The sequence below is a fragment of the Sebastes fasciatus genome, chromosome 14 (genome assembly GCF_043250625.1).
Source record: "Sebastes fasciatus isolate fSebFas1 chromosome 14, fSebFas1.pri, whole genome shotgun sequence".
Lineage (NCBI taxonomy): Eukaryota > Metazoa > Chordata > Actinopteri > Perciformes > Sebastidae > Sebastes > Sebastes fasciatus.
Window position 1 is genome coordinate 31,412,860 of NC_133808.1, and position 27,706 is coordinate 31,440,565.

General features: G+C 35.0%; 1 protein-coding gene across 9 annotated transcripts; it reads right to left on the reverse strand.

Moving 5' to 3' along the window:
- Positions 1 to 2,144: 2,144 nt before the first annotated feature.
- Positions 2,145 to 27,055, reverse strand: tbc1d8 (TBC1 domain family member 8). Of its 9 annotated transcripts, none has more exons than XM_074657917.1 (21): positions 26,887 to 27,055; positions 26,150 to 26,404; positions 19,588 to 19,698; positions 19,347 to 19,465; positions 19,022 to 19,250; positions 17,459 to 17,699; positions 14,220 to 14,427; positions 11,676 to 11,873; positions 10,187 to 10,336; positions 9,896 to 10,046; positions 9,578 to 9,792; positions 8,833 to 8,950; positions 7,470 to 7,755; positions 6,284 to 6,440; positions 6,064 to 6,162; positions 5,890 to 5,958; positions 5,538 to 5,808; positions 4,253 to 4,318; positions 4,068 to 4,154; positions 3,868 to 3,977; positions 2,145 to 2,879 (listed from the first exon to the last, which is right to left on the reverse strand). In XM_074657917.1, exons 2-21 carry the CDS (start codon positions 26,274 to 26,276, stop codon positions 2,493 to 2,495), a joined length of 3,399 nt encoding a protein of 1,132 aa, XP_074514018.1. In that variant the 5' UTR covers positions 26,277 to 26,404; positions 26,887 to 27,055; the 3' UTR covers positions 2,145 to 2,492. The 9 variants fall into 9 exon arrangements, with proteins under 9 accessions (XP_074514018.1, XP_074514019.1, XP_074514021.1 ...); XM_074657918.1 differs by having other exon boundaries at positions 26,881 to 27,055; XM_074657920.1 differs by having other exon boundaries at positions 26,875 to 27,055.
- Between the last annotated feature and the right edge of the window lie 651 nt (positions 27,056 to 27,706).

A 27,706-nucleotide genomic window follows, 5' to 3' on the forward strand; every position in this document is an offset into this window, starting at 1 on the left:
GCATTTTGTTTGATTTCCTTATTGCCTTTCCTAGCTATAAAAATATAATTTTTTAAATATATATATATATATATATATAAATGAGGAAATCCCATATTGGTTTATCCTTAATGCTGACTATTATAATTGACAATCAGCTTCCTTTGGTTCCTGTATTCTTATTTAGTCACTTTGGATATCAGTTAAGGCCTTAAAAGTAAAAACTAATAACTAATTTGTTTTTTTATTATAATTTCTTTTACACTCTGCATTGCTATTTTATTATTTTATGCTCATTTTATGTCTATTTTTTACTGCTGTTAAGCACTTTGGGCTGCAACTGCTGTATGAAAGGTGCTATACAAATAAAGTTTATTATTATTATTATTATTATTAATAATAATAATAATAATTACTAACTAACTAATTATTATATGTACAGTGCCTGAATTGAACCAACAAAATGTGCCAGTACCTTAATTCAGCAGACATGATCATCGCATGTGTCTTGGGCATATTTATATTTATACGCATATCTTGGTAATATATCCCACTTTAAATGTAGTTTTGTATGCATTCCATTAAATACGACATACATTTCCACAGATTGTACATAAATGTAGATTATTTGGTTAATAAAAACAATTTATGTTGCTATTTACACAAATCAGACTGTACACAAATATAATATTGTATAAATGCTACGATAAAAACAACTGAAAGTATGATATCTGTCGGCCAACAGACTGAATTGGATAATAATGAAAAGGAATATCAAAGTCCATAATGTATGGGCAACACTGCATTTATTTAGCTCCAGTGATGCAGTCACATCAAATGTCACCTTGTAGTATAGCTACAGTGAGTCACATCTACATTAATTGGGTATAACTGAAAAATTTATTATATAAATTTCTTCCTTTAAATCAACATTTCCCCCCTTATAATAATAGTAAATATACATAGCAGGACAGAACAAAGCATTAGAATAGTATTTAACTTATTTATATTGCTGTATTGGCATTTAGTGATTAGTTGTCATACTTTTTGACATTCAAAATTGGAAAGGGGTTACTAGTCAGTCATAAGCGATTAATAGGAGCAAATTTTGGGTTGCCAGGTTGTGAAAATCTCCTCCTGCAGTGTGGGACACTGTTTGGCCTCTGACCTTCTGAATCCAAATTAATTTATTAACAACATTTACAACTAAAGCCTTGTTGGATAGTTGTAAAAATCCTTTATTATTTATATAATTTATTTACATTTTTAATTACTAACTTTGGCTGTTGCTTGATATAACGTGAGAAACTCGTAAACACATAAGGGAAAATAATGTACAGCGAGCTGGTCGTTGTTGTGAAATAAACCCCGACTGAAGGGGTTTATTTCATAAAAAATGACACGTACATTATCCTGATTATTACACGGCTACTTAAGAAATCAATAATTTGACACAAAAACGGTCCTCCAGAGTCCGACATCAGAACTGCGTCCATAGCAACGGTCTGCTATACATAGCAACAGTCTGTTACACATAGCAACGGTATGCTATACATAGCAACAGTCTGTTACACATAGCAACGGTCTGTTATACATAGCAACGGTCTGCTATACATAGCAACGGTCTGTTATACATAGCAACAGTCTGTTATACCTAGCAACGGTCTGTTACACATAGCAACGGTCTGCTATACATAGCAACGGTCTGTTATACAAAGCAACGGTCTGCTATAAAGAAATAACAGACTGTAGAACGCTGTGATTGACCAATTAGACTTGAGTATTCAACAATAATAATAATAATTATTATTAATAATGACTGACTGACATTTATGATAAGAGACTTAGAGGTGCATTATGGAGGATTTGGCGGCATCTAGCAGTGAGGTTGCAGATTGCAACCAACGGAAACTTCTCCCGTGTGCCAAGCGTGTCGGAGAACTGCAGTGGCCGATGCGCCGTATGTAGATATAAACGGCTCATTTAAGGTATACACTAAAGATTATATTCCATTTCTGCCAATAGATCCCGTTAATTCTTACACACTGGCCCTTTAATAGCTTATTAGAAATTGAGACACTTGTTACCCTTAATTCCACCACCAGAGTCACCAGAGATGTTTCACAACCTGGTTAAAGTTAATCAAATTAATGGCTTATACAGAATTAGTAAATTATTGATCAACCTTTAATAAACACTTTATATAAGAACGTATTGACACAGTTTAACTGCAGGCATCCTGGTGGTGACGTAAAGAAGGCAATAATTCGTTTTTCCAGCACAAAATGATCTAATGTCGCCGATACCGGCGAGTCGACCATCACATGGCCTGCTGCTGGAGATTTGGAGCTTGAAAACTGTCTTTTTGGCTCAAAATGTTCTGAGTACAGAGAGTCCCAGGCTGCTGACAGTCATACTATTGATTTAGTAAATGTCACAGATAACTTTAAGGCTCTTTAGCTTCCTGGCTGCATCCTGATTTTGTGGTTCTCAAATTTGGCTTCACATTGGAGTCATCTGGTCCCTTGCTGCAGTGTGAGCAGACCGGCCCGCTGGTGATACTGCTTCTCCTTGGCCTCTGTGATTTTGGCGGACAGATCCACGGGCTTCTCGAAGAAGTTCACCAGCGCCTGTTCGGTGAGCAGCGACGCCAGGATCTGAGCGTAGCTGACCGTCCACTCGTCGTCCTGTGCTGTTGATCTCCCGTCACCCCTGCTGGCGTCGACCCCACCAGCTTCTTCAGTGGTCACCTCTGACCCCGAGCTGTGTGCACGGTGGCCGGCCTCGCCGATCTGCAGCACCAGACTCGTCACGGTGGCGATGGCCTGGAAGAGGTCGTTCTCCTCCGGGTCGCCGTGGAACATGCTGTAGAGCGTCTTACAGAACTGGATAAACTCGCGCTGCAGAGGAAGAGATGGAGAGAGTTGATATCAGTGTTCTTCACATTATATCATTTATTTACATAAACTATGAGATAATTCAAAATACTACAATTTTTGATTAATGAATCTTTAAGTAAAAAAGTAATTTTTCCAAGCAAATATACAATTTGCAACTTTTCTGTTTTATCATTCAGTGTAAATGTAATATCTTTGTGTTATGGACAGTAGGTCAAGCAATTTAAAGACATCCCCATTGGTTCTTAGAACTTGTGATGGACATTTTTTTATATTTTCTGACACGTTATAGACTGTTAATTAATTGCAAATTAATCCATAAAAATGTCACAAAAAAAGTATATAGTTATTGTATTGTATAGATGGTCGTAAAAAATGTAATTAAATGTCATAGTATAGTACGTCATAAAAAATTCCATAAAAAGTCATCGTATAGTATGTCATAAAAAATGTCATATAAAAATCATAGTACAGTACGTCAGAAAAAATTTAACTAAATGTCATCGTATAGTATGTTGTCAAAATATCATGAAACAGTCATAGTATATAGTTTCTTAAAAATGTTATACATAAACTAAGAGATTGGTTCTTAAACAATTAGCCAACATTTATTAGTAGACGGACAAAAAAAATATTTTTTTGGCATTTTTTGACGACATACTATAATATGACTTGTTCATGACGTTTTTGATGAAAAAGTCATAGTATAGTACGTCATATAAAAATGTAATTAAATGTCCTAGCATAGTATGTCATAAAAAGTGCCATAAAAAAGTTATAATATAGTATGTCATCGAAAAACTCACAGTATATTGTGTCGTAAAAAAATCCCATTAAAAGTCATATTATAGTATGTCCTCAAAAATGTCATAAAGCAGTCATAGTAATCATAGTGACAGAGACTACATGCATACAGACTTTAAGGGTGAAGTAAAGGAAGCATCACTTAGAGATCACGTAGTAAAGCACTAGTGCAGCGTGTTTCCAGTACCTGGTTCATGAGCTTCAGAGGTTTCTCCACATCCTTCTCCCTCTCTTTCACCAGATCCTGCAGCATCTGCTTCAGCTGCTCCTGGTAGTCCTTCACTTCACCTTCATCACCTGGAGGAACACATAATCAACCTTTAAAACACATAATATGTTGCTTGTGCGTTTAGCTAATAATATATGACTGAGTGTGTTTGCACCGACCAGAGGGCAGATTAACGTAGAGGGGTCTGTTTGTGGACATCAGGGGGCTCTTCATCAGAGAGGGGTCATCCTCACTTTCTGTCAGAGCTGCAGACACACACACAATAAAGTAAATCAGTTAAATACAGCCCCGACTGCAGCTAGAAACTCCCCATGACTTCCATCATATTAACAGAGTGAATAACCTGGTGGGATGTGCAGACGGTACAGCAGCCTTATTTTCTCATTCAGCTCTTCACAGTACAAAGTGTCTGAGAGGGAGAGAGAGAGAGAGAGAGAGAGAGAGTAAAGGGTTAAAACAAATCACGTGCAACACCTTCTCCTGTTTCAGTCTTTGAATCATAATACAGTGACACAGGGAGGCTTGAAGGTCTTCGATGCATCTTTATGTAAAGAAATGTCTGTTTTATACTCCGTTGTTTTTATAATGTCACTCATCAGTGTTGAGCTTTTAACTCTAAATCCTTTTTATCACATAGAAGCAGCTACACAAATAATCAGGGGGCAAAATTGTCTATAAATTCAAGGTATTTTCCCCATAAAACTAAATCAAGGGGGCAAAAGAAAATAGTGTGGTTGTGTATGGACAAATTTCAAACATCGGGGGCAGAAATTATGGAGGAAGGAGCCTGCCAAAATAAAAAATAAATGAATAAATAAATAAATGACTCGATAAATAAATAAATATGCCATTAAAAGTAGCAAAAATAATTTATATTTCATATATTCATTTATAAAAAATAAATGTAGTCATTAATTGATAAAATGTGACATAAATGGATATTTCAGTTTGAATTGATTTTGTTATTTAACTTTGTATTAATTCCCTTACTTATTTACTCTTCTGTTTAATTTCCACTTTTATTTAATCATGTATTTATTTTTATGAAATTTAAAATGTATTTATTTATGTGTTTAAGCATTTATTTATTTATGCATTATAAATATATATATATATATATATCCCCAAACTTGACATACATTGATATTTCAGTTCTAATTTATTTTTTTTATTTATTTACCTTTGTATTAATTCCCTTATTTATTTACTTTTCTGTTTAATTTCCACTTTTATTTATTCATGTATTTATGTTTATGAATTTTAAAATGTTTTGATTTATTTTTGCATTCAATTTTATTTATGTATATATTTTATGAATTTTAAAATGTAATTATTTATGTTTGCATTTATTTTTTATTTATTTTTAAATGTATGTATTTACTTTTGTGTTTAAGCATTTATTGATTTATGCATAATATAAATATATATCCCTAAACTTATTTATCTTTGTATTCTTTTTTGTGATATTAAAAAAAACAGACTTGGTCTGTCTCTGAAGCTATTATTTCTTTGAGAACATTATAATTTGGGATCTGGGATCAACTCCAGTGCCAGCTGCTAAAATACTATTTTATGGAGGGATCATGTGTGTCTCAATCTGCCGTGCTTCTTCCTGTCCGTCTACCTACCCAGCCAGCCAGCGAACTCTTTGAAGGTGACCAGGGTGTCGCAGTCCTGGTCCAGCAGGGTGAAGGTGCGGTTGGCCAGCGTGTCGGCGTGCTGGTTGTTGCCGCCGGGCCACGGCGCCAGCAGCCCGTACAGGCTCTTGAACTGGGGCCGGTCCAGCCGGTACTGCCGCTCCATGTAGGAGCGACCGGAGTCACCATAACGCCACGCCGCCGCCTCCGCCGCCGCTGCCGAGCTGCTGTCACCCCAGTACAGACTGATGAAGTGCTCCGTCTGGAGGGGGAGAGGAAAAGAATTATGAACCTCAAATTCTCTAAATGTGTTGATGAAACTGGAGGAGGGATGAGAAGATACCTTGAAGAGGTCGTAGACGTCGGCCAGGTTCTCTGGAGAGATGGAAACATCTGGATTCACCACCCTCAACTGCACAGACACACACAGAGGGAAGAGATGGAGGTCTGACATGATGCTGAACTCTTACGTTTTAAAAATCAGACAAGGTGACATTTATATTCTCCGTGTGCTCACAGCGTTTTCTTTGGTGGTGTCTTCGTGAGACTGCAGCACTCGGATTCTGTGTCGACAGCGAAGCCTCTCGATCTGCCTCACCGTCAGGTCTCCGAATTTCTGACAGCAGGAAACACAAAGAGTTACTGGAATGATAACCGATGCACAACTACTATATTAAAATCACTACATAAAACCAGTGAATTAAAGGGTGAACGGCAGCCATTTGTGTGCGTCTCACCTCGTAGGACTCGTTGATGAGGTCGGTGATGTTCGTGTGTCCCACGGTGGAGATATCGCCGCCGTCGCTGCTGCTGGTCTCGTCAGCAGCAGGCGGCGAGGACGGCGGCGAGGACGGAGGACTAGACGACACCTCACTTCCAACCTGGTCCAGAAAACTGCAGAGCAAAGAGGGTTCACATATTCAAACACAAACGTAATCCCATTCGCTCCATTCATAAAAAAGGTTTAATACATGAAACCAGGTTGTAAATGTGCAACAGGCTCCTCTCTCTGATTGGCTGTACCTCTTTTAATAAATTAGAGAGATTTAAAAACACAATAACAGCTTCCTTTTAATTAACATTTAAGGACAAAACCCACAATAATAATTTTTACAGCCATTTCTACATATTTATGATATATGTGCAGCAAAGCAGCTCCTCCTAGTCGCTGAATATGGAGTCACAGGAGTGCTATAAAAAAAATAATATTTAAAAAAATAAGAAAATAAACGTGGAAATATAAAGACAATAATGAAATCTAAAATAATTATTATAACTATTTTCATTTATTTTTTTTGCTCATTTATTTCTCTATATATTTATTTATATATTTCTAAAAATATTTATTTATTTTTTGCATATAAATTACTCTATTTTTATTTAAAATAGAGTATATGTGTGCAGGAATTGACTACTCAGCCTGGGCAGGAAGGCCCGCCCAAAGCCAGTTGATTGACAGCTTGGCCCTTCAAGAAATAGCAAAAGCAATAAGGAAAAGAATCAGGAAAAACAAAAGGGATAAAAATAAATACATTACAATTAAATATAAAAAAAATATATAGTAAAAAACAACGAATAAATCTGAAAATAAATGAAAATGCTAATGATTATTATTATATATTTCATTATTTGTCTTCCACATGTATTTATTCTTTTATTTATTACTCTTTGTATTTTCACATTTAAAAAAAAAAATGTATGGCACTCTTTTGACTCCATAGATGAATAGTTACTTGAATCATTAATACCTAAAATTAAAGATTTAACAAATAAGATTTTTTTTTGCCATACAGTAGACTGCTCCAGAGGGAAACATCAAGAGTACAATATGCAACACAGCCATAAATTAGATAATTAGTTTAAATGATATTTTTTTAAATGCCTTTCATTTTGAGTAAAACTAAGCAGGTCTGGTGTATCTACCTGGCGAGAATCATGAGTGCCTGTCCGTCGTCAGTACTGGCGGAGAGCTGAGCAGCGTTGGCATCCAGCGCCGCCAAACCCAGCTGGAAGATGGCTTTGATTCCGTGGTAGAAGAAGCAGTCGACCACGCGGACGGCGCTGTGGAAGGGCAGGACGCTGAGGAAGAGGGTGAGGAACCAGGAGAGGGAGACGGAGGAGAGGGTGGAGAGGTCGGGGACGTGTTCAGCCAGCTCCGGCAAACGCTCCCGGATCAACTCCTCAAACACCGACTGGTCCACCTGAGCTCCTGTAGAGAGGGGATAACGGAGTCAAACAGGCAACAAGCATGGAGGAGTGTGTTAGTGGGGGTCTGATGGTGTGGACGGTGTTACAGGGAGGCTCCATGATACAACATCTCAGTTATCAAAATGACGAAAAAACAAAAACAAATCATTAAACTTAAATTTTTTTATTTAATTTACTATTATTATTATTATTATTACTATTATTTTTTTTTCTCTTTTTATTATTATTATAATTATTTATAATTTTTAATAATTTTATTCTATTATTTTTTATTAAATTTTTTTTTCTCTAGTGTACTTATTGTGTTTGTTTCTAAGCCCAACCACTTCAAAATTGGTTTATAAACTATTGTAATTACAAACTGTAAATTGCATATACGAAAACAACCTCGAAAAAAAGGGGAAAAATAAAGTAGAAAAAAATTAAAAATAAAAATAAAATAAAGTTTGACATGTTGCTGAAACACAAGCAGGCGTACAGAAAAATTAAAATTGGCAAAATGTATTAATTAATTAATTAATTAATTAATTAGCGTACAAGGAACTTGCTTTGGTGTATTGGTGCATACCATAATCATAAAAAAAGATATTTAAATTAAAAATAAAAGTACAAAAATCAATAAACATGAATTTAGAATAGAAGAAAATTACAATACAAATACTATAAAAACATGCATTTAGACATAATGTGTTACACATATTCTGACAAAGGATAAATTCTTTGTTGTTTTTTGTTTCTTCTGTGTTGTTATATAATTATTAACACTAATAGAAAGATAAAATAACTCATACAAATTCTCAGAACACAATCACTGCCGTTTCAGGGATAAACAGAAACATGTGGATATTAAAAGGAAGAGGAAATTGGTTCAGAAGCGCCTCGCTTGTCATAAATAAACTGCTTTGACAAACACAGGAAATGAGCTCTTATTTCAGAAGCCTAAAATAAGCCTTTTGGATTGTTTGGTGTCTGAAAAGAAGACAAAATAAACGACACAACACGCTGTGGTTATGTGACTTTAAACAAGGAGCAGCTACTGTAAGTTAAATAAAGCTCTTTGTGACCCCTGACCTCTCACCTATGACCCTGCGGTTGAAGTAGTCGGGGAGCATCCTCTCACAAACCGCCACCAGCAGCCAGAACGCTTCTTCTTCTTTAGCGTAGAGCAGCAGCACCGACGCCAGGATGTTCATAGACTGGACACAAGGGAGGAAGGTCAGAGGTCATTATTAGCATGGAGTTTATTATTATACAGCATGTAGCCAGGAACAGACTTTTATATTGGGGGTCAGCAACCTTTACTATCAAAGGAGCCATTTTTGGCAAAAAAAAAATCTTTCTGGAGCCGCAAAACATGTGATCATTGTGATGAAGGTAACACAGTTTATAGTCTAAGTATATAGTATATCAGTCTAATGCAGTGAGGGCCAAAGAGACAATGTACTACGGAGTGTTAGGACCACATTGAGGGAAAAAAGATCTGAGATTTACAGAATAAAGTCAGAATGTTATGAGAAAATAGTCGTAATATAACGAGAATAAAATCAGAAGTTTAAGAGAAAAAAAGAAAATAACACGTAAAATTACTACTTTATAATATTATGACTTTATTCTCGAAATCTCAGATTTTTTTTTTCTTCTTCAAAGTGGCCCTAATACTCCGTCGTACCGCCGTCACCGGGAGCCACTGGAGAGGAGCTGAAGAGCCGCAGGTTGCTGACCCCTGGCCCAGCCCTACTGCGATTACAGTAAACCCCATACTGCAGTAATAACTGTTCAGTCACATCATTATCTCTGAACTCCCCCAGACCATCAGCTCCTACCTGACAGTATCCGATCTTGGGGTTGCGGTGAGCGTAGGCGGTGAGGACGCGTCTCAGTGCAGCGATGCCGGTGGGGTTCTGGAAGGCGGGATGGTCCGGCAGAGAGCGGTGAAGGTCCCGCTCTATCTCCTCCGTGGCCAGGCTGCTGTGACCCATCGACTTCTGCACCAGGCTGGCGTAGTAACCCCGGTGGGACTCCAGCTCTGAGGACGCGTCTGCATAAAACAAACCACAGGAAGAGATACGGTAAATAAACAGGTTGTGTTTAAGATGCTGATAACCTTAACATCTACCTTAACTCCTCCATCTCTCTCTTACCAGATAGTGTCATCCACAGCTCTCCTCGCAGCGACTCTGGTATCCCCATGGCAACAAGTCTTTGGATCTTGTCTGTGCGGAACATGTGGACGCCGCGACCGAACTCCGAGAAATGATCCTCCCACAGACGCTCCTTCACCTTCTCCATGCTCTATTTATATACATATATATAAAGACACAGCAGATATTCAGATGTTGACTTGTTTCAAATCCTCTCATTTAACTAAATCCAACCTTTATTTAAATCCATTAACGAGTCGTTGGCAGGTGAGATGTGAGACTCCACTCCACCTTGTTGCCGTTGGTTCCTGGTTGGTTCTGGTGGAACGCCGTCATCAGAGCCTCGCTGTTGACGGTGTTACGTAGAACCTGCTCCTCTATCTCCTCTTCATCGGAGTGGCCCGTGTCGTAGTAGAAGGTGTAGTACGGCGTCGGGGCGCTCTGAGAGGAATACAAAAATAATACAGTTGTGAAATGATGTTCATGATGGATCACCTCTACTGACGGAGTCTTATGTCTCTTTTCTTATGTGCCCTTTACGCAAGGCTAAACAAGTGTATTAGCTGCGTAGAGAGTGTTATAAATGTCCTATCTACTTGTATGCACAGTAACTGAGGTTCTTTTTCAAACAATAAACCGACATATATACACAGAATATTTACAAAATGAAGGCGATGTCTGAAATCTGTAATAATCCTGCCTTCCACAAATGTATATTTTACTTATTCTATATTTATGACTTTATGTCTTTGATTCTCATTTTACTTTACATATTTTATTGAGCATTGTTGAAGGGAACCACAGACCAAAGATTTTCATTGCCAACGACTGCTTGCTGTAATTGGAAAAAATCGTGCAGAAATAAAAAAAGAAATGCATAAATACATATGTAAATACATACATTTAAAAATGAATAAAAAATAAATTAAATTTGAAAAAAAGCAAAAATAAATTTTAAATAAATAAAAACAAATAAATAAATGCATAAATACATATATAAACACATACATTAAAAAATGAATTTAAAATAAATAAAAAAGCAAAAATAAATTTTAAATGAAAAAAAAATAAATGCAAAAATGCAAAAATAAAAAAATAAAGAATTGATTTAAAATTAATAAAACATTTAAAATTTAAATTTAAATTTAACAAGAGTAAATACAAAATTACTACAAAGATAAATAAATAAAGAAGCAAATTAAAACAGAAATATAATTTTATGTCACATTTTACCAATTGATTAATGGCTACATTTATTTTTAATATTATTTTAAGTAATATATTTATTGATTTATTTATTTTGTTTCTCTTTTAGTGACTGGTCAGCTTAAATGTTGATGGGTACATTTCTTATTATACTGTATGCTAAGTTCCCGAAAAATCCGGATAAACAGGCAATCCAGGCACTTTAAATCTTAGACCAAGTGACAGCAAGGAATGAAATATTAAAAAGCCTTTATTATAGTGGCTAAATAATTAAAAAAGATAATATAAAAAATAAATATAATATATATATAAATCATTAAAAAACAACCAACCACTATAGGTCTTGGTTAGGATGGTCGAAACATGTTGGCTTTTTTAATAATTTAGTGACTATAATAAAGGCTTTTTAATATTTCCTTCCTTGTTGTCACTTGTTCTAAGATTCTGGACTGCCTTCCTGTTCATTCAGATTTTTCCCTGATTTGCAAGAGCACCCAACAAGTTTGTGATCTACGGTTCTTCCAGTGGTAGATGGAAAATAGAATATATGAAATAATAAAAACATCGCACGTACCACACTCCTCTTGCCGTCTCTCTTGCTGCGGAACATGGACTGTTTCCACTGCAGCGCTCTGAGCCTGGAGTTCAGGTTCTCCACCAGCTCGTCTCGGTCGTGCAGCTCGATCAGCTGGAAGGCCTTCTTGGTCCGGATGCTCACGATGACGGGGTTGGGAAGCACGCTGGTGCTCTCCGCTTTCTCTATGGACAACACCTGGCGACAACGTGGAGGAAACAACAATCAATTGAAGTACTAAAACACCAAAATCAATTATCACAATATGAATTAACTTTGCTTCTCAGATCATCAACATAAATAATCTAGATTTAAGAAATATCAATAATGTGACAACTTCTCCATGACACGTTGCTTTCATACTAAAAGTGTATTTAAATTAGAGATAAGAGATAAAACAGTTACAGCTCAGCTCTGCAGGAATGAAAGAGACTATACGAGAGGTTGAAGAGAATCTGGAGGAGCAGAAGGGGAATTCATCTTTATTAGCAGTAACAGATTAAGTGGGAGGAAGTGATTACACTTTTCCAAGACAATGCTCCAACAGAAAACAGAGGAAATGGAGGATTAAACTGCAGCAGTGGAGGAAAGACGGCATGCACGAACAGACTGGCTGCTAATCTCTGCTTTCACAACTCAAATAGGCCGAGAGCTTCAAACTAGGGCTGCCAATCCATTCAAATATTTAATCACATTAATCACACAGTTCTTATCTGTTCAAAATGTCCCTTAAAGGGAGATTTGTCAAGTATTTAATACTCTTATCAACATGGGAGTGGGCTTGTTTTATGCAAATATATGTATATATTTATTATTGGAAATCAATTAACACGAAATAATGACAAATAATGTCCAGAAAAGGTTATTTTTTATCTTATCTGTAAAATAAGTTATTCCAATCTAGAAACTACTTGATTGAAATCCTTTATTTAACTCTAAACTTTCTCTCATTATTTAGCATTATTTGAACATTTAAAAGGAGAAGTGGCACGAAAGCCACAACTTTAACAATCATAATAGCAGCTGTGTGATGATCGATTCATATAACAAAAGGAACGTCTTTAATGCAGAAAGATGTGATAGAAGAGCACCAAATCTCATTTATTCTTCTGAATTTCACTGGAAATAAAAAAGTTACTTCAAAAGTAAACAAAAAAAAACAACGAATACAAGGAGGTTTTGCTTGTAAAAAATTCACTTGGTAAGATTTCTTGAAATAAGATGTAATACATATTTAGGCCTTTCAAGATAAAAAGAAATCTTGAAATTAGCCTCTAAAACTCATTTTGAGCTTCATGTCACTAGTATTAGGACGTGTTGTGTATCATAATGAGCCTGTAATGCTTCACTTAACAAGATATTCAAGATGAAAAACAAGTCCCTATATCTCACTGAACTAGTGTGACTGTTTTAGTGTTATGATATTTTTGACTACTTGTGTTTCTGCAGTGATTTCTAAAAGGTTGAACTTGTCCTTTAAAGCTAAGCAAACATGCAAGCTGTCTATCATTTCCCCCCTGCACTATAATGTGTTAGAGTGTGAACATTATCCAGTCGGTGTTACTCTTTAACCAGCAACAGGCAGAGTAAACACAGACTGTTTAACAAACTCAACTAAAATACATTATAGGAACTAAACACAGAAAGTCTCTCTGATTAAAGTCACTCAGGACGAAGAGGAAGCAGACCTGAAACTGTAACGTCACTGATTTCATTCACTAACAGGCTGGAAAAGTCAGACGGGACGAGGAGAAATGTTTCTTTTTAGGCAGCTTCTTCTGCCTGAGGATGTTGTCTCTCATCAGTTTTCAGCATCCCAAAATTCCTATCACACACCTCTCTAACGGCAGTTGGAAAATTTTACCAGGTTTCTATGCTCAGGCGTTCATAATTAAATAATAAAAAAAACATCACATGACCTGGACCAATTAACTTTTGCTGCTCACTTCCTGTAAACCTTTACAGTCAGTATTATATGGCTGTAGTTCAGCTGTATAAGTCATAAGACCTAGTTTACTTGAGGGAAATGTTAGTATTGAAGAGAAGCACAATCTGTTAGGCTAGAAACATACAAATTGCGTAATTGCTTTTCCCCATGTTGTCCATGTATCTGTTTTTATGTTTTTTATTTGCTCCCACTCACAATGTTGTTTGGTTACGATTACCCAGAAATCATTATAGATATTTAAATCAATATCCTCCTCACAAACACTAACCATACACATCCACGCAACACACACACACACTTGTCTTTTTTTTATATATTTACTGTATTGTTATTGTTATTATATATATCTTGTTCTAATTGTTTGTTATCACTATGATGTAGTCATATTATTTCTTTATATTAATCTTGTCTTTAGGTGGAGGCTTCAGATAAGCCCAGTGTTTTTTTTTTGCCTCTTCCTGCACTGTATATTATTCATTTATTTGTTTTGTTATGTTGTATAGTCTTAAATTGTGCAAAACAAATAAACAATAAACAATACAATAATGCCTCATGTGGACCACCTCAGGTTGGGCTCACAAGCCTGGGTACGGTACCTCTGAGAGGGGGATGAGCAGGATGCAGTTGCCTTCCTCTCGGCTGGAGAAGCACAGGTAGCTGTCGGTGGTGTAGAGGGTCCCGGCCGTGTGGCAGCGGGCGTGTGGCGTCCACACCGAACAGGACGCCACCTCGTGGAGTCGTTCGCCACGGGGGAGCCGGAACAGAGCCAGGACGTACTCCCTCAAAGCCTGCTCCTCGAGGATCCTGGGAGGAAGACGACACACAGATGTAGCTTGGTAAATATGGAGTCATAAAAAAGAATAAATCTGTAAAAAAAATAAAAATAAATGTGGAAATATAAAATTAAATAAATAAGTAAATAAAAATGTGTGGAAATATAAAAATAAATAAAAAAATAAATAAGTAAATAAAAATATGTGGAAATATAAAAATAAATACAATAATTAATAAGTAAATAAAATGTTTGGAAATATAAAAATAAATAAAAGAATGAATAATAGGAAAATGTATATACAATAAATAATTAAATAAATACAGATTTTTTAATATAAATGAATACATATATACACAAATAAATGTTTTTTAATTTCACTTTATATTTCCAGATTTTTTTATTTACTTATTTATGTCTCTTTAAATAACCAGATTTTTTATTTACTAATTTATTATTTTATTGATTTCTCTTTATATTTAAACATTTACTTATTGTTTAATTTATTTCTCTTTATATTTCCAGATTTATTTATTTATTTTTTTTATTTTAAAAGAATAAATAAATGTGGAAATGCAAAGAGAAATAAATAAAAAACTACATTAAATAATGGATGTTAGTGTGGTGGAGAAAACAGCGTTATAATGGTCGCGCTGTGCGTCTGTATCGATATGATTTGACGTCGTTAGTAGTCAGCTGGTAGCCAGGAAGCTGGTGAATGAGCAACTGGTGGTGAAGCATGATGGAAGCAGTTGATGCCAATCAGCTAATGAAAGCGTGACTTCAGTTCTGAACTGAACAAATGCTCCATTTTTGGAAACGTTGAACAAAATCCAGCATGAAAGATCCCGGCAAAGTCACAAGAACAACAAACACACAGAGAGGAGATACAACACAGTTTGTCTGTTGTTATGCGTGATGATTTACTACAGAACAAGGCTAGGAAGTATCAGATCCTCTCTATGATTTTCATCTTGAGTGACAAAGACATTTCTCTGGTTCACTGGACAAAACCATGTGACTGTTGTGGTAGACGTGGACAGAGTTAGTCCGGCTGTAAACTCAAAATAAAATCTAATTTGAAGCCTCTGCATTTATTTATTTCTCTCTATATTTCCACATTTATTTATGTTTTTTATTTCTCTTTAAATTACCAGATTTTTTTATTTACTTATTTATTGTTTAATTTATTTCTCTCTATTTTTCCACATCTATTTATCGTTTTATTTATTGCTCTTTATATTACCACATTTATTTATTGTTTTTATTTATTTCTCTTTATATTTCCACATTTATTTATTTAAAAATAAATAAAATAAATAAAATAAATAAAATAAATAAAATAAATAAAATAAATAAAATAAATAAAATAAATAAAAATAATAAAATAAATAAAATCTAATTTGAAGCCTCTGCAAACACTGTCCTTTAGTCCTACTGTACAGTATATCACCACCTGGACAACAACATCATGTGACTTTATTATGTATGTTCTAGTCTTCTTCCACTTCCACTGTTTACTCATAAACTCCTCCATCTGGTGAGTAAAACAAACAGACCTGAGAGCTGCACTCATTTCACTAGCTTTCTGTGTCCCTTGCATCATGTACTTTTTTTCATTTCTTTTACTTCCTTTTTTCAGTTTCCATCTCTTCACTTGTGTTCGCTCAGATCAACCTTATCTACTGTAAATACATCTGCTATTCAAATATGTAGGTATTGTGGTTTTGACACCAACTCATACATCTGCTCCGTAGCTCGGCGGTTTACTTTCAACTCTACTTCCTGTTATGGTTTTGAGGTTTTAACAGAGACAGAAATAATTAACCCCGTACGTCTCAGTGGCATCTGAGGAGGAATGCTGCATGTGAGTAAAAGTGCCTTCTAATCAAGGTCAAATACGGTTCGTTGCAAAATGATTTACAGAAAACATACAATAAATGTAAAAACCCCTGACAACAAGGAAATAAAATAACAAGACAATGTCTTATCTCTGCCATCTGTTGAGGCTTATACACACGTCTATAACTGAAACAGAAAGTTTAAAGTATTAGGGCCACATTGAGGAAAAAAAATTAATCTGAGATTACGAGAATAAAGTCATAATATTATAAAGTAGTAATTTTCCGACTTTTTTTGTCATAAAGTTATGACTTTATTCTCGTAATATTACGACTTTTTTCTCGTAAAGTTATGACTTTATTCTCGCAATATTACGACTTTTTTCTCGTTAAGTTATGACTTTATTCGCGCAATATTACAACTTTTTTTCTCGTAAAGTTATGACTTTATTCTCGTAGTATTACGACTTTTTTCTCGTAAAGTTATGACTTTATTCTCGTAATATTACGACTTTTTTCTCGTTAAGTTATGACTTTATTCGCGCAATATTACAACTTTTTTTCTCGTAAAGTTATGACTTTATTCTCGTAGTATTACGACTTTTTTCTCGTTAAGTTATGACTTTATTCGCGCAATATTACAACTTTTTTTCTCGTTAAGTTATGACTTTATTCTCGTAATATTACGACTTTTTTCTCGTAAAGTTATGACTTTATTCTCGTTATATTACGACTTTTTTTCTCGTAAAGTTATGACTTTATTCTCGTAATATTACGACTTTTTTCTCGTTAAGTTATGACTTTATTCTCGTAGTATTACGACTTTTTTTCACGTAAAGTTATGACTTTATTCGCGCAATATTACAACTTTTTTTCTCGTAAAGTTATGACTTTATTCTCGTAGTATTACGACTTTTTTTCACGTAAAGTTATGACTTTATTCTCGTAGTATTACGACTTTTTTTCACGTAAAGTTATGACTTTATTCTCGTAATGTCACGACTTAATTCACGAAATCTCAGATTTATTTTTTTCCTTCAATGTGGCCCTAATACGCCGTAATTTTTTCATCCTTGATGTCATCCATCAGCTAATTAAACAGATATTTATGAATTCACCTGATACTTGAGTTGAAAAGTGCTGAAACAAACAAGATGTTAAACTGACAGCGTGTACACGACGAGGCCGTCAGAGAAAGCAGAACCGGCGCTGACTGACTGACCTCTTGGTGATGCGAGTGGGCTGCTGCAGGACTCGGTCCAGCTCCAGGCCTTCGCTGTCCAGCAGCCGCCTGAGGGCGATGTCAGCCAGCTGACCTATGACCCCGAACGCCTCGTCCAGGTTCAGGAACATGGAGAATTCCCTCTGCCGCTGCCGCGTGTTGATCCGGATGGCCTCCGTCATCAGACTGGTGGAGACCCGCTCCAACCGCGTCACCTCCGCCCAGGGAATCACGAACTTGACTGGAGAGGAGAAAAATATTATTACAGTACCGTAACCACCTTATGGTCATCACGTGTTTCCATCCTGTGGTCAAACTAATTTATATTAAACTTTTCTAATAGTAGGAAACAAATCAAGCACAAACCTTCGACAACTCAAAGTGTAAAGTTTGTGAAAATTCAGTTGCTAATTGTGAATTAAAAGATGCTACAAGAAACATACTTTTGTGTCGCGAGGATGAAAATTAGTTTTAAAAAAAGACCTGAAATGATCTGGAAGACTTCTCTCCTTGAATTATATCTTATACCAAAACAAATAAATGATATAACATAAAAATAAATAAATAATTATTTTAGGGAAAAATAGTAATTTATATGCAAAAATAAATAAACATATTTAAAAAATATATAATACATATATACAGATTTAAATGAACAAAGAAATGTGAAAATAAAAAGAAATGTTTAGAATTATTCTTTTATATTTTGACATTTGTCTTCATAATTCCAAATTTATTTATTTATTAATTTATTTCTATTTTTCTACTTATTTATTCTTGTATTGATTTTTTTTTAAATAAGGAAAAGTAAAGGGATAAAAATAAATTACATTATATAAAAATAAATATTAACAAAAATACAAAAAAATAGAGTAATTTGAATGCAATAAATAAATTAATTAATATTTTAAATTTCTTTTAAAGAATAAATCTGTAAAAGAATAAGAAAATAAATGTGGTGTGGAAATATAAAGAGGAATAAATAAGAGAATAAATATAATAAAATATAAAAGAAGAATTATACGCATTTTGATTTATTTCACATTTATTAGCTCATTTACTTCTGTATATATTTATATCATTTAAAAAAAATATTTATTTATTTATTGCATTTAAATTTCTAAATTTTTTATTATTTATTTTTATATAATGTAATTTATTTATTTTCATCATCTTCCTTTTCCTTATTTAAAAAAAAAGAGTAATTTGTATGAAAAAAATAAATGTATATTTTAAAACATCTAAATAAATATATACAGAAATAAATGAAAATGCTTATGATTATTCTTTTATATATTATTATTTGTCTTCCACATATATTTATTCTTTTATTTATTTATCTTTACATTTCCACATTTATTTTCTTATTCTTTTACAGATTTGTTCTTTTTTAGGGCACTCCTAAGACTCCATAGCGAATCAAATTATTCTGCTGGAGTGATTTTGAGAAGTTTCAATGGATGTTTTTGTTACAAAAGAATAAAATAATAATTGTGGGGAGTGACTTTTGTGTCTTTTGGTCTTTTGTTTTGAAAATCAGAGCCCTCACTTTGGTGTACAGACCTTCCTTCCCCAGCAGGAAGGAGTAGAAGGCCACGTGGTTGATGCTGAGGTAGAGGAAGCCCTGCCGAGGCACCCGGCCCTTCCAGCAGCAGCACGAGTAGTACGTCACCAGCTTCTCCGACGAGGGGAGGCCGAAGTGCAGCTCGAACTTCAGCAGCACCTCCCTGAACTTCTCCGGCTCCTCCTCCTGGGCGGCCTGGCGACCCCGGACCTCCTCGGCGATAAGGCCCTGCAGAGGAGGGAAGTCTCCCTCATTATATCACTTTATATGGACATACTGTACATCATCAGGATTCAGGCTGATACCGGCAGGTTTCACACCTACCCTGACTTTTCCTTTGACAAAGCTGGCGACATCCTCCTTGTTCTCAAACACAGACAGAGAGTGGAGCAGGTTGTGGAGCAGCCAGTCCCAGTGCTTGTTCACCTCCTCTATGGCGGCTCCTGATAAGAGTCAGATGAGGGTACAGGAAAAAAAAAAATGAGGCAAACCACGACTGTACACAACCAAAACCACTATCTGAGATGAACTTGATGATAGGCGGAGTCTTGATCGTTGAGCTCACCGCTGGCGATCACCCAGCTGATCTGGGATCCGGGGACCTGGAGGAGGATGCGGAACGGCGTGACCCTGGCGTTGGAGTCCAGCACCGTGTCCAGTGCCCCCACCAGGAGACCTGCAGAGACACAACACACAGACAATCAGGGTGGGGTTGAAATTATCCAAACATACCCCACAGAGACCAGAGTCATCGTCCAGTAAACTGTCTATTTTGTGTGTTTAGCTACGGGATAGTATGACCTATAGCAGGCGTTTCCTTGAAGCCGCACCTACTTCTATCTATCTATCAACTGTGGGCAACGAGTTGGAGGTGTCGACTCGGCCTCCAAATTCTCCAGATCTCAATCCAACGGAGCATCTCTGGGATGTGCTGGACAAACAAGTCCGATCCACGGAGGCCCCACCTCGCAACTTATACAGGACTTGCTAGATAGGATCTGCTGCTGACGGCTTGGTGCCAGATACCACAGCAGACCTTCAGAGGTCTAGTGGAGTCCTTATTAGGCAGGTGGTCATAATGTTATGGCTGATCGGCTGAACAACAACAATGAAGGAGAAATTAATCATTAATAATTCAATAATTAGTCCTCTCTCCCTACTTTACTTCAGCCTTTCCTTCATCCAGAACAACTACTCTACCGGCTGGTGCCGACATTTTTACTTCTGAGGAAATTCGGTATCACAGCACAAAATTACTACAAAGGGACAAAACTACTACAAAGAGACAAAAAGAGACCACAAAGATACACAAAATTACTACAAGGAGACACAAAATGACCACAAAGACACAAAACTATTACAAATAGACACAAAGTGACTATGAAAAGGGGCAAAACGACAACCAATAGACACAAAATTGCTACAAGGAGATACAAAATGACCACGAAGAGACATAAAGTGACACAAAGTGACTATGAAAAGGGGCAAAACAATCACAAAGAGACAAAAAGAGATCACAAGCATTTTTACTTCTGAGGATATTCGGTATCACAGCAAAAAAAATCTACACCTTATTGTCCTTATGTGTTTTTTGATTAACAATAAAGAAGTATCTAAATAGTATAAATAGTCATCTTTGTCATAAGCAACAACAAACCTAATAATAGCATAACAATAAAGCTTATTCATATAGCACAAAAATCAGCATAAATGAAGTAATTTGCAAAAACAAATGGTTTTGAAGATACAGTATATATGGTCATATTGCCCAGCCCTACTGTCCATTAAAAGCCTCTGAAACAGCAGTTTGATTCTCATAAAGACAATAAAAGCCTCCAGTGAATCCCGTTCTGATGAATTCAGGTTTCTATTCGGCAGTAAGTCTCTCTGCAGGTTTTATAGGCCGACAACCCTGAAGAAGTTAAATCATATAAACTCAACCTCCTCCTTTCTGCAGGATGCAGTAGAACTGATACCGGTCCCTCTTCCTCTTCTCTCCATGTGGTGTACCAGACCAGAGGAGGCTCTGCTGAACACACAGATACAGATCTGACTGGCTTCCCTCGTCTTCTTCACTCATAACTTTGAAATGCAGGGTTGGACTTTCTCGATAATGCTGCCAAAAATACTTTAACGGTTCAAAGCAGAGCTGGGTGAAAAACTTAGGAGCATTGTATAAAGAAGTGAAACGTTATGGAGTCATAGGAGTGCCATAAAAAAGAATAAATCTGCAAAAGAAGGAGGAAATAAATGTGTAAATATAAAGAGAAATAAATAAAATAATAAATACAGGTGGAAGACATATAATACAATATATAATAATAATTCTAGGCATTTTCCTGTATTTTCACATTTATTTCTGTATACATGTATTTATATCTTTTAAATATATATATATATATATTTATTTATTTATATATATATATTTTATTTATTTGTCTTCCCTGTGTATTTATTATTTTATTTATTTATCTTTGCATTTCCCCTTTTTGCTATTTGCTATATTTTTCTTTTATTTAAATGCAACAAAATAATATATATATATATATATGAAAATGCTTAGAATTATTAGATATTTTATTATTTGTCTCTTTATTTCTCTTTGTATTTACACATTTTTCTATTTGCAATATTTTTCTTTTATATAAATGCAACAAATTAATTACATTGCATTAATTACAAAGATTTTTTTATATAAATATATACATATATATAATTTATTTATTTTTATCCCTTTCCCTATTGCTTAGCCAATCTGCTGGCTTTGGTCAGGCCTTCCTGCTGAGGCTGAGTAATCAATTCCTGCACAAATATACTTTATTTTAAATAAAGAATAGAGTAATTTATATGCAAATATATATATATATATATATATATATATAAAAATATATAAATAAATATTCACAGAAAAAATGTGAAAATAAATGAAAATGCTTATAATTATTATTTAATGTTTTATTGTTTGTCTTTATATTTCCATATTTATTTTCTTATTCTTTTACAGATTCTTTTTTTTTCAGATTCTCCATAAAGCGTAACTTCTGACTGAAGTGCTGACTGCAGTGACTCCTACAATAACTGTTGTAAAATAACCTATAATTATATCTACCCAAAATGACCACCCCCGAGCCCTGAATCAGCCAAACTACTACAAAGAGACAAAAAATGACCACAAAGAGACACAAAACTACTACAAAGAGACACAAAATGACCACAAAGAGACACAAAGTGACCACAAAGAGACACAAAACTACTACAAAGAGACACAAAACTACTACAAAGAGACACAAAGTGACCACAAAGAGACACAAAACTACTACAAAGAGACACAAAATGACCACAAAGAGACACATAACTACTACAAAAAGACAAAAAATTACCACAAAGAGACACAAAACTACTACAAAGAGACACAAAATGACCACAAAGGGACACAAAACTACTACAAAGAGACACAAAGTGACCACAAAGAGACACAAAACTACTACAAAGAGACACAAAGTGACCACAAAGAGACACAAAACTACTACGAAGAGACACAAAATGACCACAAAGAGACACATAACTACTACAAAAAGACAAAAAATGACCACAAAGAGACACAAAACTACTACAAAAAGACACAAAATGACCACAAAGGGACACAAAACTAATACAAAGAGACACAAAATGACCACAAAGAGACACAAAGTCACTATGGAAAGAGGCAAAGCAATTACAAACAGACACAAAACTACTACAAAGAGACAAAAGGAGACTACAAAGAGACACAAAATGACCACAAAGACACAAAGTGACTCTGGAAAGAGGCAAAGCAATTACAAAGAGAACAAAAGGGGACCACAAAGAGACACAAAATGACTATGCAAACTCTCAGATGTACGTCGCTTTGGATAAAAGCGTCCGCGAAATTAAATTGTAGGATTGTTGTTGCAGAATGAAAAGGGACACAAAATGATCACAAAGAGACAAAAAGAGGTGAAACAACTCTACGCTGGGTGTATGTGAGAGGTGTTGGAGCCTTCTCCATGTCTCCGTGTCCAGGGGCTCATTGTGTCTCATCATCGGACCATGTTAAACCTGAAGCCAGCAGTATTATAACTCTGTAGGTGGAGCGCTGCAGCAGGTGGAGATGTGAGAAGATAAGACCTCCCCCCCCCTCCCCAGCAGCAGCAGCTCCTCTGGCTCTCAGCCAAACATAAACCGTATCTCAGAGTCAAAGTCGAGCTGCCTGGAGCTGCGAACCCGGCAGCCTGGCAACACTAAACCATCCGTCTGTCCTCACAAAGACCTGGAGGCGTTCACACCGGTAAACTCTCCAGAAAGGAAGAGTCAATATGAATCACCTCTGATAATGGAGGGGGGATACTGATGTGGAGACACGGAGACTACAGTTAACCTTTATGAAGTATTTGGTTAACACAGAGAGGTATGAAGGAGCTGATCGGCTGCAGATGTTTACATGCCCATCCCTTCTCAGAAATCCAGCTGGAAGTATGTGATCAACGGTGTGTTTTCACAGCCCACATCTCTACAGCTATAAACAACAAGAGTCCGATCTGATCTACAGAACAACAGACGGCTCTGCTCTGCTCTGCGCGGCTCGTAGTTTAATTAGTTAATGTTGAACGACGTGACAACAGGACTTGACCCTTCACCCGTCTCACTATGGGAACAAACAGCAACACGGAGGAAAACCCCGGCCAGGAAGTTCCTACTATTCTAGTTTATGAGACGAGCTCCGGCTCCGGGTTTCCCCACGAGGAAGGAGAATAAAGAAGACACTGTGTAAGAGAGCTGTTGTGGTTTAACGACATGAAGCGTCCCTCGTCACGTTAATCCACTGTACAGACGGCTGACAATGTGTCGGTGAGGACTGTCCTACTGAGAGGAAGCAGAGAGACGGAGGAAGCAGCAGACGACGGTGGGAAGCAGTCAGACGGCTACAGCTGCAACCAACCTGGAGAATAATCACTAAATACAAGGAACAGATAAACAGAAATATCTGAATCAGAGCGTAGAGATGGCAGCATTATAATCAGCCGACTGACTTTAACACTCTGCAGCGTGTCCTTTCAAATCTGAAACTGCTTTTAAACTCAACCAAAACTAAAACAATGATCGTTTCTCCTGGGTGAAAAAAGGTTCCAACTCTTTCTATGAATGTTGATCGTGTCTCTATTCAGTCAAAGAGACACAAAGTGACGAAAAATAACCACAAAGACATAAAATGATCACAAAGCTTGTATGAAAGGTGCAAAACAACCACAAAGAGACACAAAGTGACTATGAAAAGGGGCAAAACAACCAATAGACACAAAACTACTACAAAGGGACTCAAAGACACACAAAGAGACTATGAAATTGCCGGTCTGTGAAATCTTGCAGATGCCATTAGGAGCACCGGAGGACACCTGATTTATTTCAGATTACATGTCTCATGCACTACTGGCAGGATATAGTGACCGTTTCATATCATATCACAGTTATTTCTGGGACGATATATCGTCCACCAGGAGTAGTGATCGAGACAGAGACAGAGACAGAGACAGAGACAGAGACAGAGACAGAGACAGAGACAGAGACAGAGACAGAGACAGAGACAGAGACCTCCTGTAAGGCCTCATCAAAGTGAAACCTCTTTAAAGGAAGTGAGAGAGTTTAGAAATGACTCGGAGGACTTTCACACACTGTTATAGAAACGTTCTGAGTGTCTCTGGTCACAAAGCTTCAGTTGAGAGTTGTAGAGTTACAGCAGTGGTTATAACATAAAGTTAATAGGTTACTATGATCCATGCAGACTGTAGTAATATAAATATATAAACCAGGATCTGGAGCCGGGGGTTTCCAGTGAACCCTGAGTGGAATAATCAGGATTTCAGTGTAGTTTAACTCTTTAATCTCCCTTTATCTCCTTTCAGTCCTGAGTGCTGTTGTTTCTATATCTGTAGTTTATCCTGACAGCTGTCTCTCTCATTGTCTCTGTTTATTAGCCTGTCTCTGCTGTGTTATACTACATTATATTCTGTATCTCTGCTGGGTTATAGTACATTATTTTGTGTTATAGTATATTATATTATATTATAGTATATATATTGTACCTGTGATCCTGCCGGTGGTCTCTCCTCTGTTTATTAGTTATTATTTAGTATATATAGTATATTATAGTATATTATATTATATTATATTATATTATAGTATATATATTATATTATATTATATTATAGTATATTATATTATATTATAGTATATATATTATATTATATTATATTATATTATAGTATATATATTATATTATATTATAGTATATATATTATATTATATTATAGTATATTATATTATATTATATTATAGTATATATATTATATTATATTATAGTATATTATATTATATTATATTATAGTATATATATTATATTATATTATAGTATATTATATTATATTATATTATAGGATATATATTATATTATATTATAGGATATTATATTATATTATATTATAGTATATATATTATATTATATTATAGTATATTATAGTATATTATATTATAGTATATATATTATATTATATTATAGTATATTATATTATATTATATTATATTATAGTATATTATATTATATTATATTATATTATAGTATAGTATATTATATTATATTATATTATAGTATAGTATATTATATTATATTATATTATATTATATTATAGTATATATATTATATTATATTATATTATATTATATTATAGTATATATATTATATTATATTATAGTATATATATTATATTATATTATAGTATATATATTATATTATATTATATTATATTATAGTATATTATATTATATTATATTATAGTATATATATTATATTATATTATAGTATATTATAGTATATATATTATATTATATTATAGTATATTATATTATATTATATTATATTATATTATATTATAGTATATATATTATATTATATTATATTATAGTATATTATAGTATATTATATTATAGTATATATATTATATTATATTATATTATATTATATTATAGTATATTATATTATAGTATATTATATTATATTATATTATAGTATAGTATATATATTATATTATATTATAGGATATTATATATTGTACCTGTGATCCTGCCGGTGGTCTCTCCGTGTCCTCTCCTCCTCTGCAGGAGGAAGAAGTCGTTGCTCCTCATCGTCACCCAGAGCTTCAGAGCGTTCTTCAGCAGAACCTCCTCCGGGTTCAGCCACATGTCTTCCAGCAGGGAGGGACCTGGACCTGGACCTGGACCTGGACCTGGACCTGGACCTGGACCTGGACCTGGACCTGGACCTGGACCTGGACCTGGACCTGGACCTGGACCTGGACCTGGAGGAGGACCTGGACCTGGAGGAGGACCTGGACCTGGACCTGGTCCATTAAATAATAAATAAATCTCAGATTTCGGGAATAAAAAAAAGTTGTAATATTACGAGAATAAAGTCATAAGTTATATGCATATGCCAGTCAGAATATACATATTTGTCAATAATAACAATAACAATAATAATAATAATAATAATAATAATAATAATAACAAGCTACCACTTAGTCACATTTTGAATTAAAAATGAAGCCCAAAACAATAATAATTAATTAATTAATTAATGAGCCAAGAAAATAAAGTTGACCAAACTGACCTTAAAATGATAATTTTATATTTATTAAAGGAGCAGCTGATAGAGAGAGATTAGCTGAGGTCAGTCATTGTTTTATATTCAACTAGATGTGAACTAAAACACACTGGCTGCAAAACAACCCAAAAGAAAACAGATAGAACAAATAGACTGGACCTGCACCTGGACCTGGACCTGGACCTGGACCTGGACCTGGACCTGGACCTGGACCTGGACCTGTTAAACTGTCCTCCTGCTGGTCCTGGAGCTCTGCTCGGCCTGGTCTTCGCCTCACAGCAGAGGGAGTCTGTCGGGTGGATCCATGGAGACTGTTTCAGACTTCAGACTTCACTTCCTCTCAACAGATTCACAGCAGCTGGAGCTGCACGCAGCCGAAGATCGTCTGTTCGACAGGATGACTCGCTCTGTACGAGAATCCCGGCATGGTTTGCTGAGGGAAGATTATTATTTTTAAAGGAACAGTGTGTAACATGTTGTACGATGGAGTATTATAGGGCCACATCGAGGAAAAAATAAATCAATGATAAATAAATCTCAGATTTCGAGAATAAAAAATAGGTCCTAATATTATGAGACTAAAGTCAGAAGTTTATCAGAAAAAAAAGTCGTTATATTACGAGAATAAAGTCATAACTTTACGTGAAAAAAGTCGTAATATTGCGAGAATAAAGTCGTAAATTTAAGAGAAAAAAAGTTGTATGACAATAAAGTCAGGAGTTTACAAGAAAAAAAGGTCCTAATATTGTGAGACTAAAGTCATAATATTATGGGAATAAAGTTATAAGTTTAAGAGAAAAAAAGTTGTAATATTATGAAAATAAAGTCGTAAATTTAAGAGACAAAAGTCGTAATGTTTTGAGATTAAAGACATAAGTTTACGAGAAAAAAAGTCGTAATATTATGAGAAAAAAAGTCATAAGTTTATGAGAAAAAAAGTTGTATGACAATAAAGTCAGGAGTTTACAAGAAAAAAAGGTCCTAATATTACGAGACTAAAGTCATAATA

Coding starts and splice junctions, on each gene's coding strand:
- tbc1d8 (XM_074657917.1), bottom strand. CDS start 26,276: ATGTGGCTGAACCCGGAGGAGGTTCTGCTGAAGAACGCTCTGAAGCTC. Junction 10,337..11,675: donor GAGACGGCAAGAGGAGTGTG/GTACGTGCGATG, acceptor TATTCCTCTCAG/AGCGCCCCGACGCCGTACTA. Junction 4,155..4,252: donor CCGTCTGCACATCCCACCAG/GTTATTCACTCT, acceptor GTGTGTCTGCAG/CTCTGACAGAAAGTGAGGAT.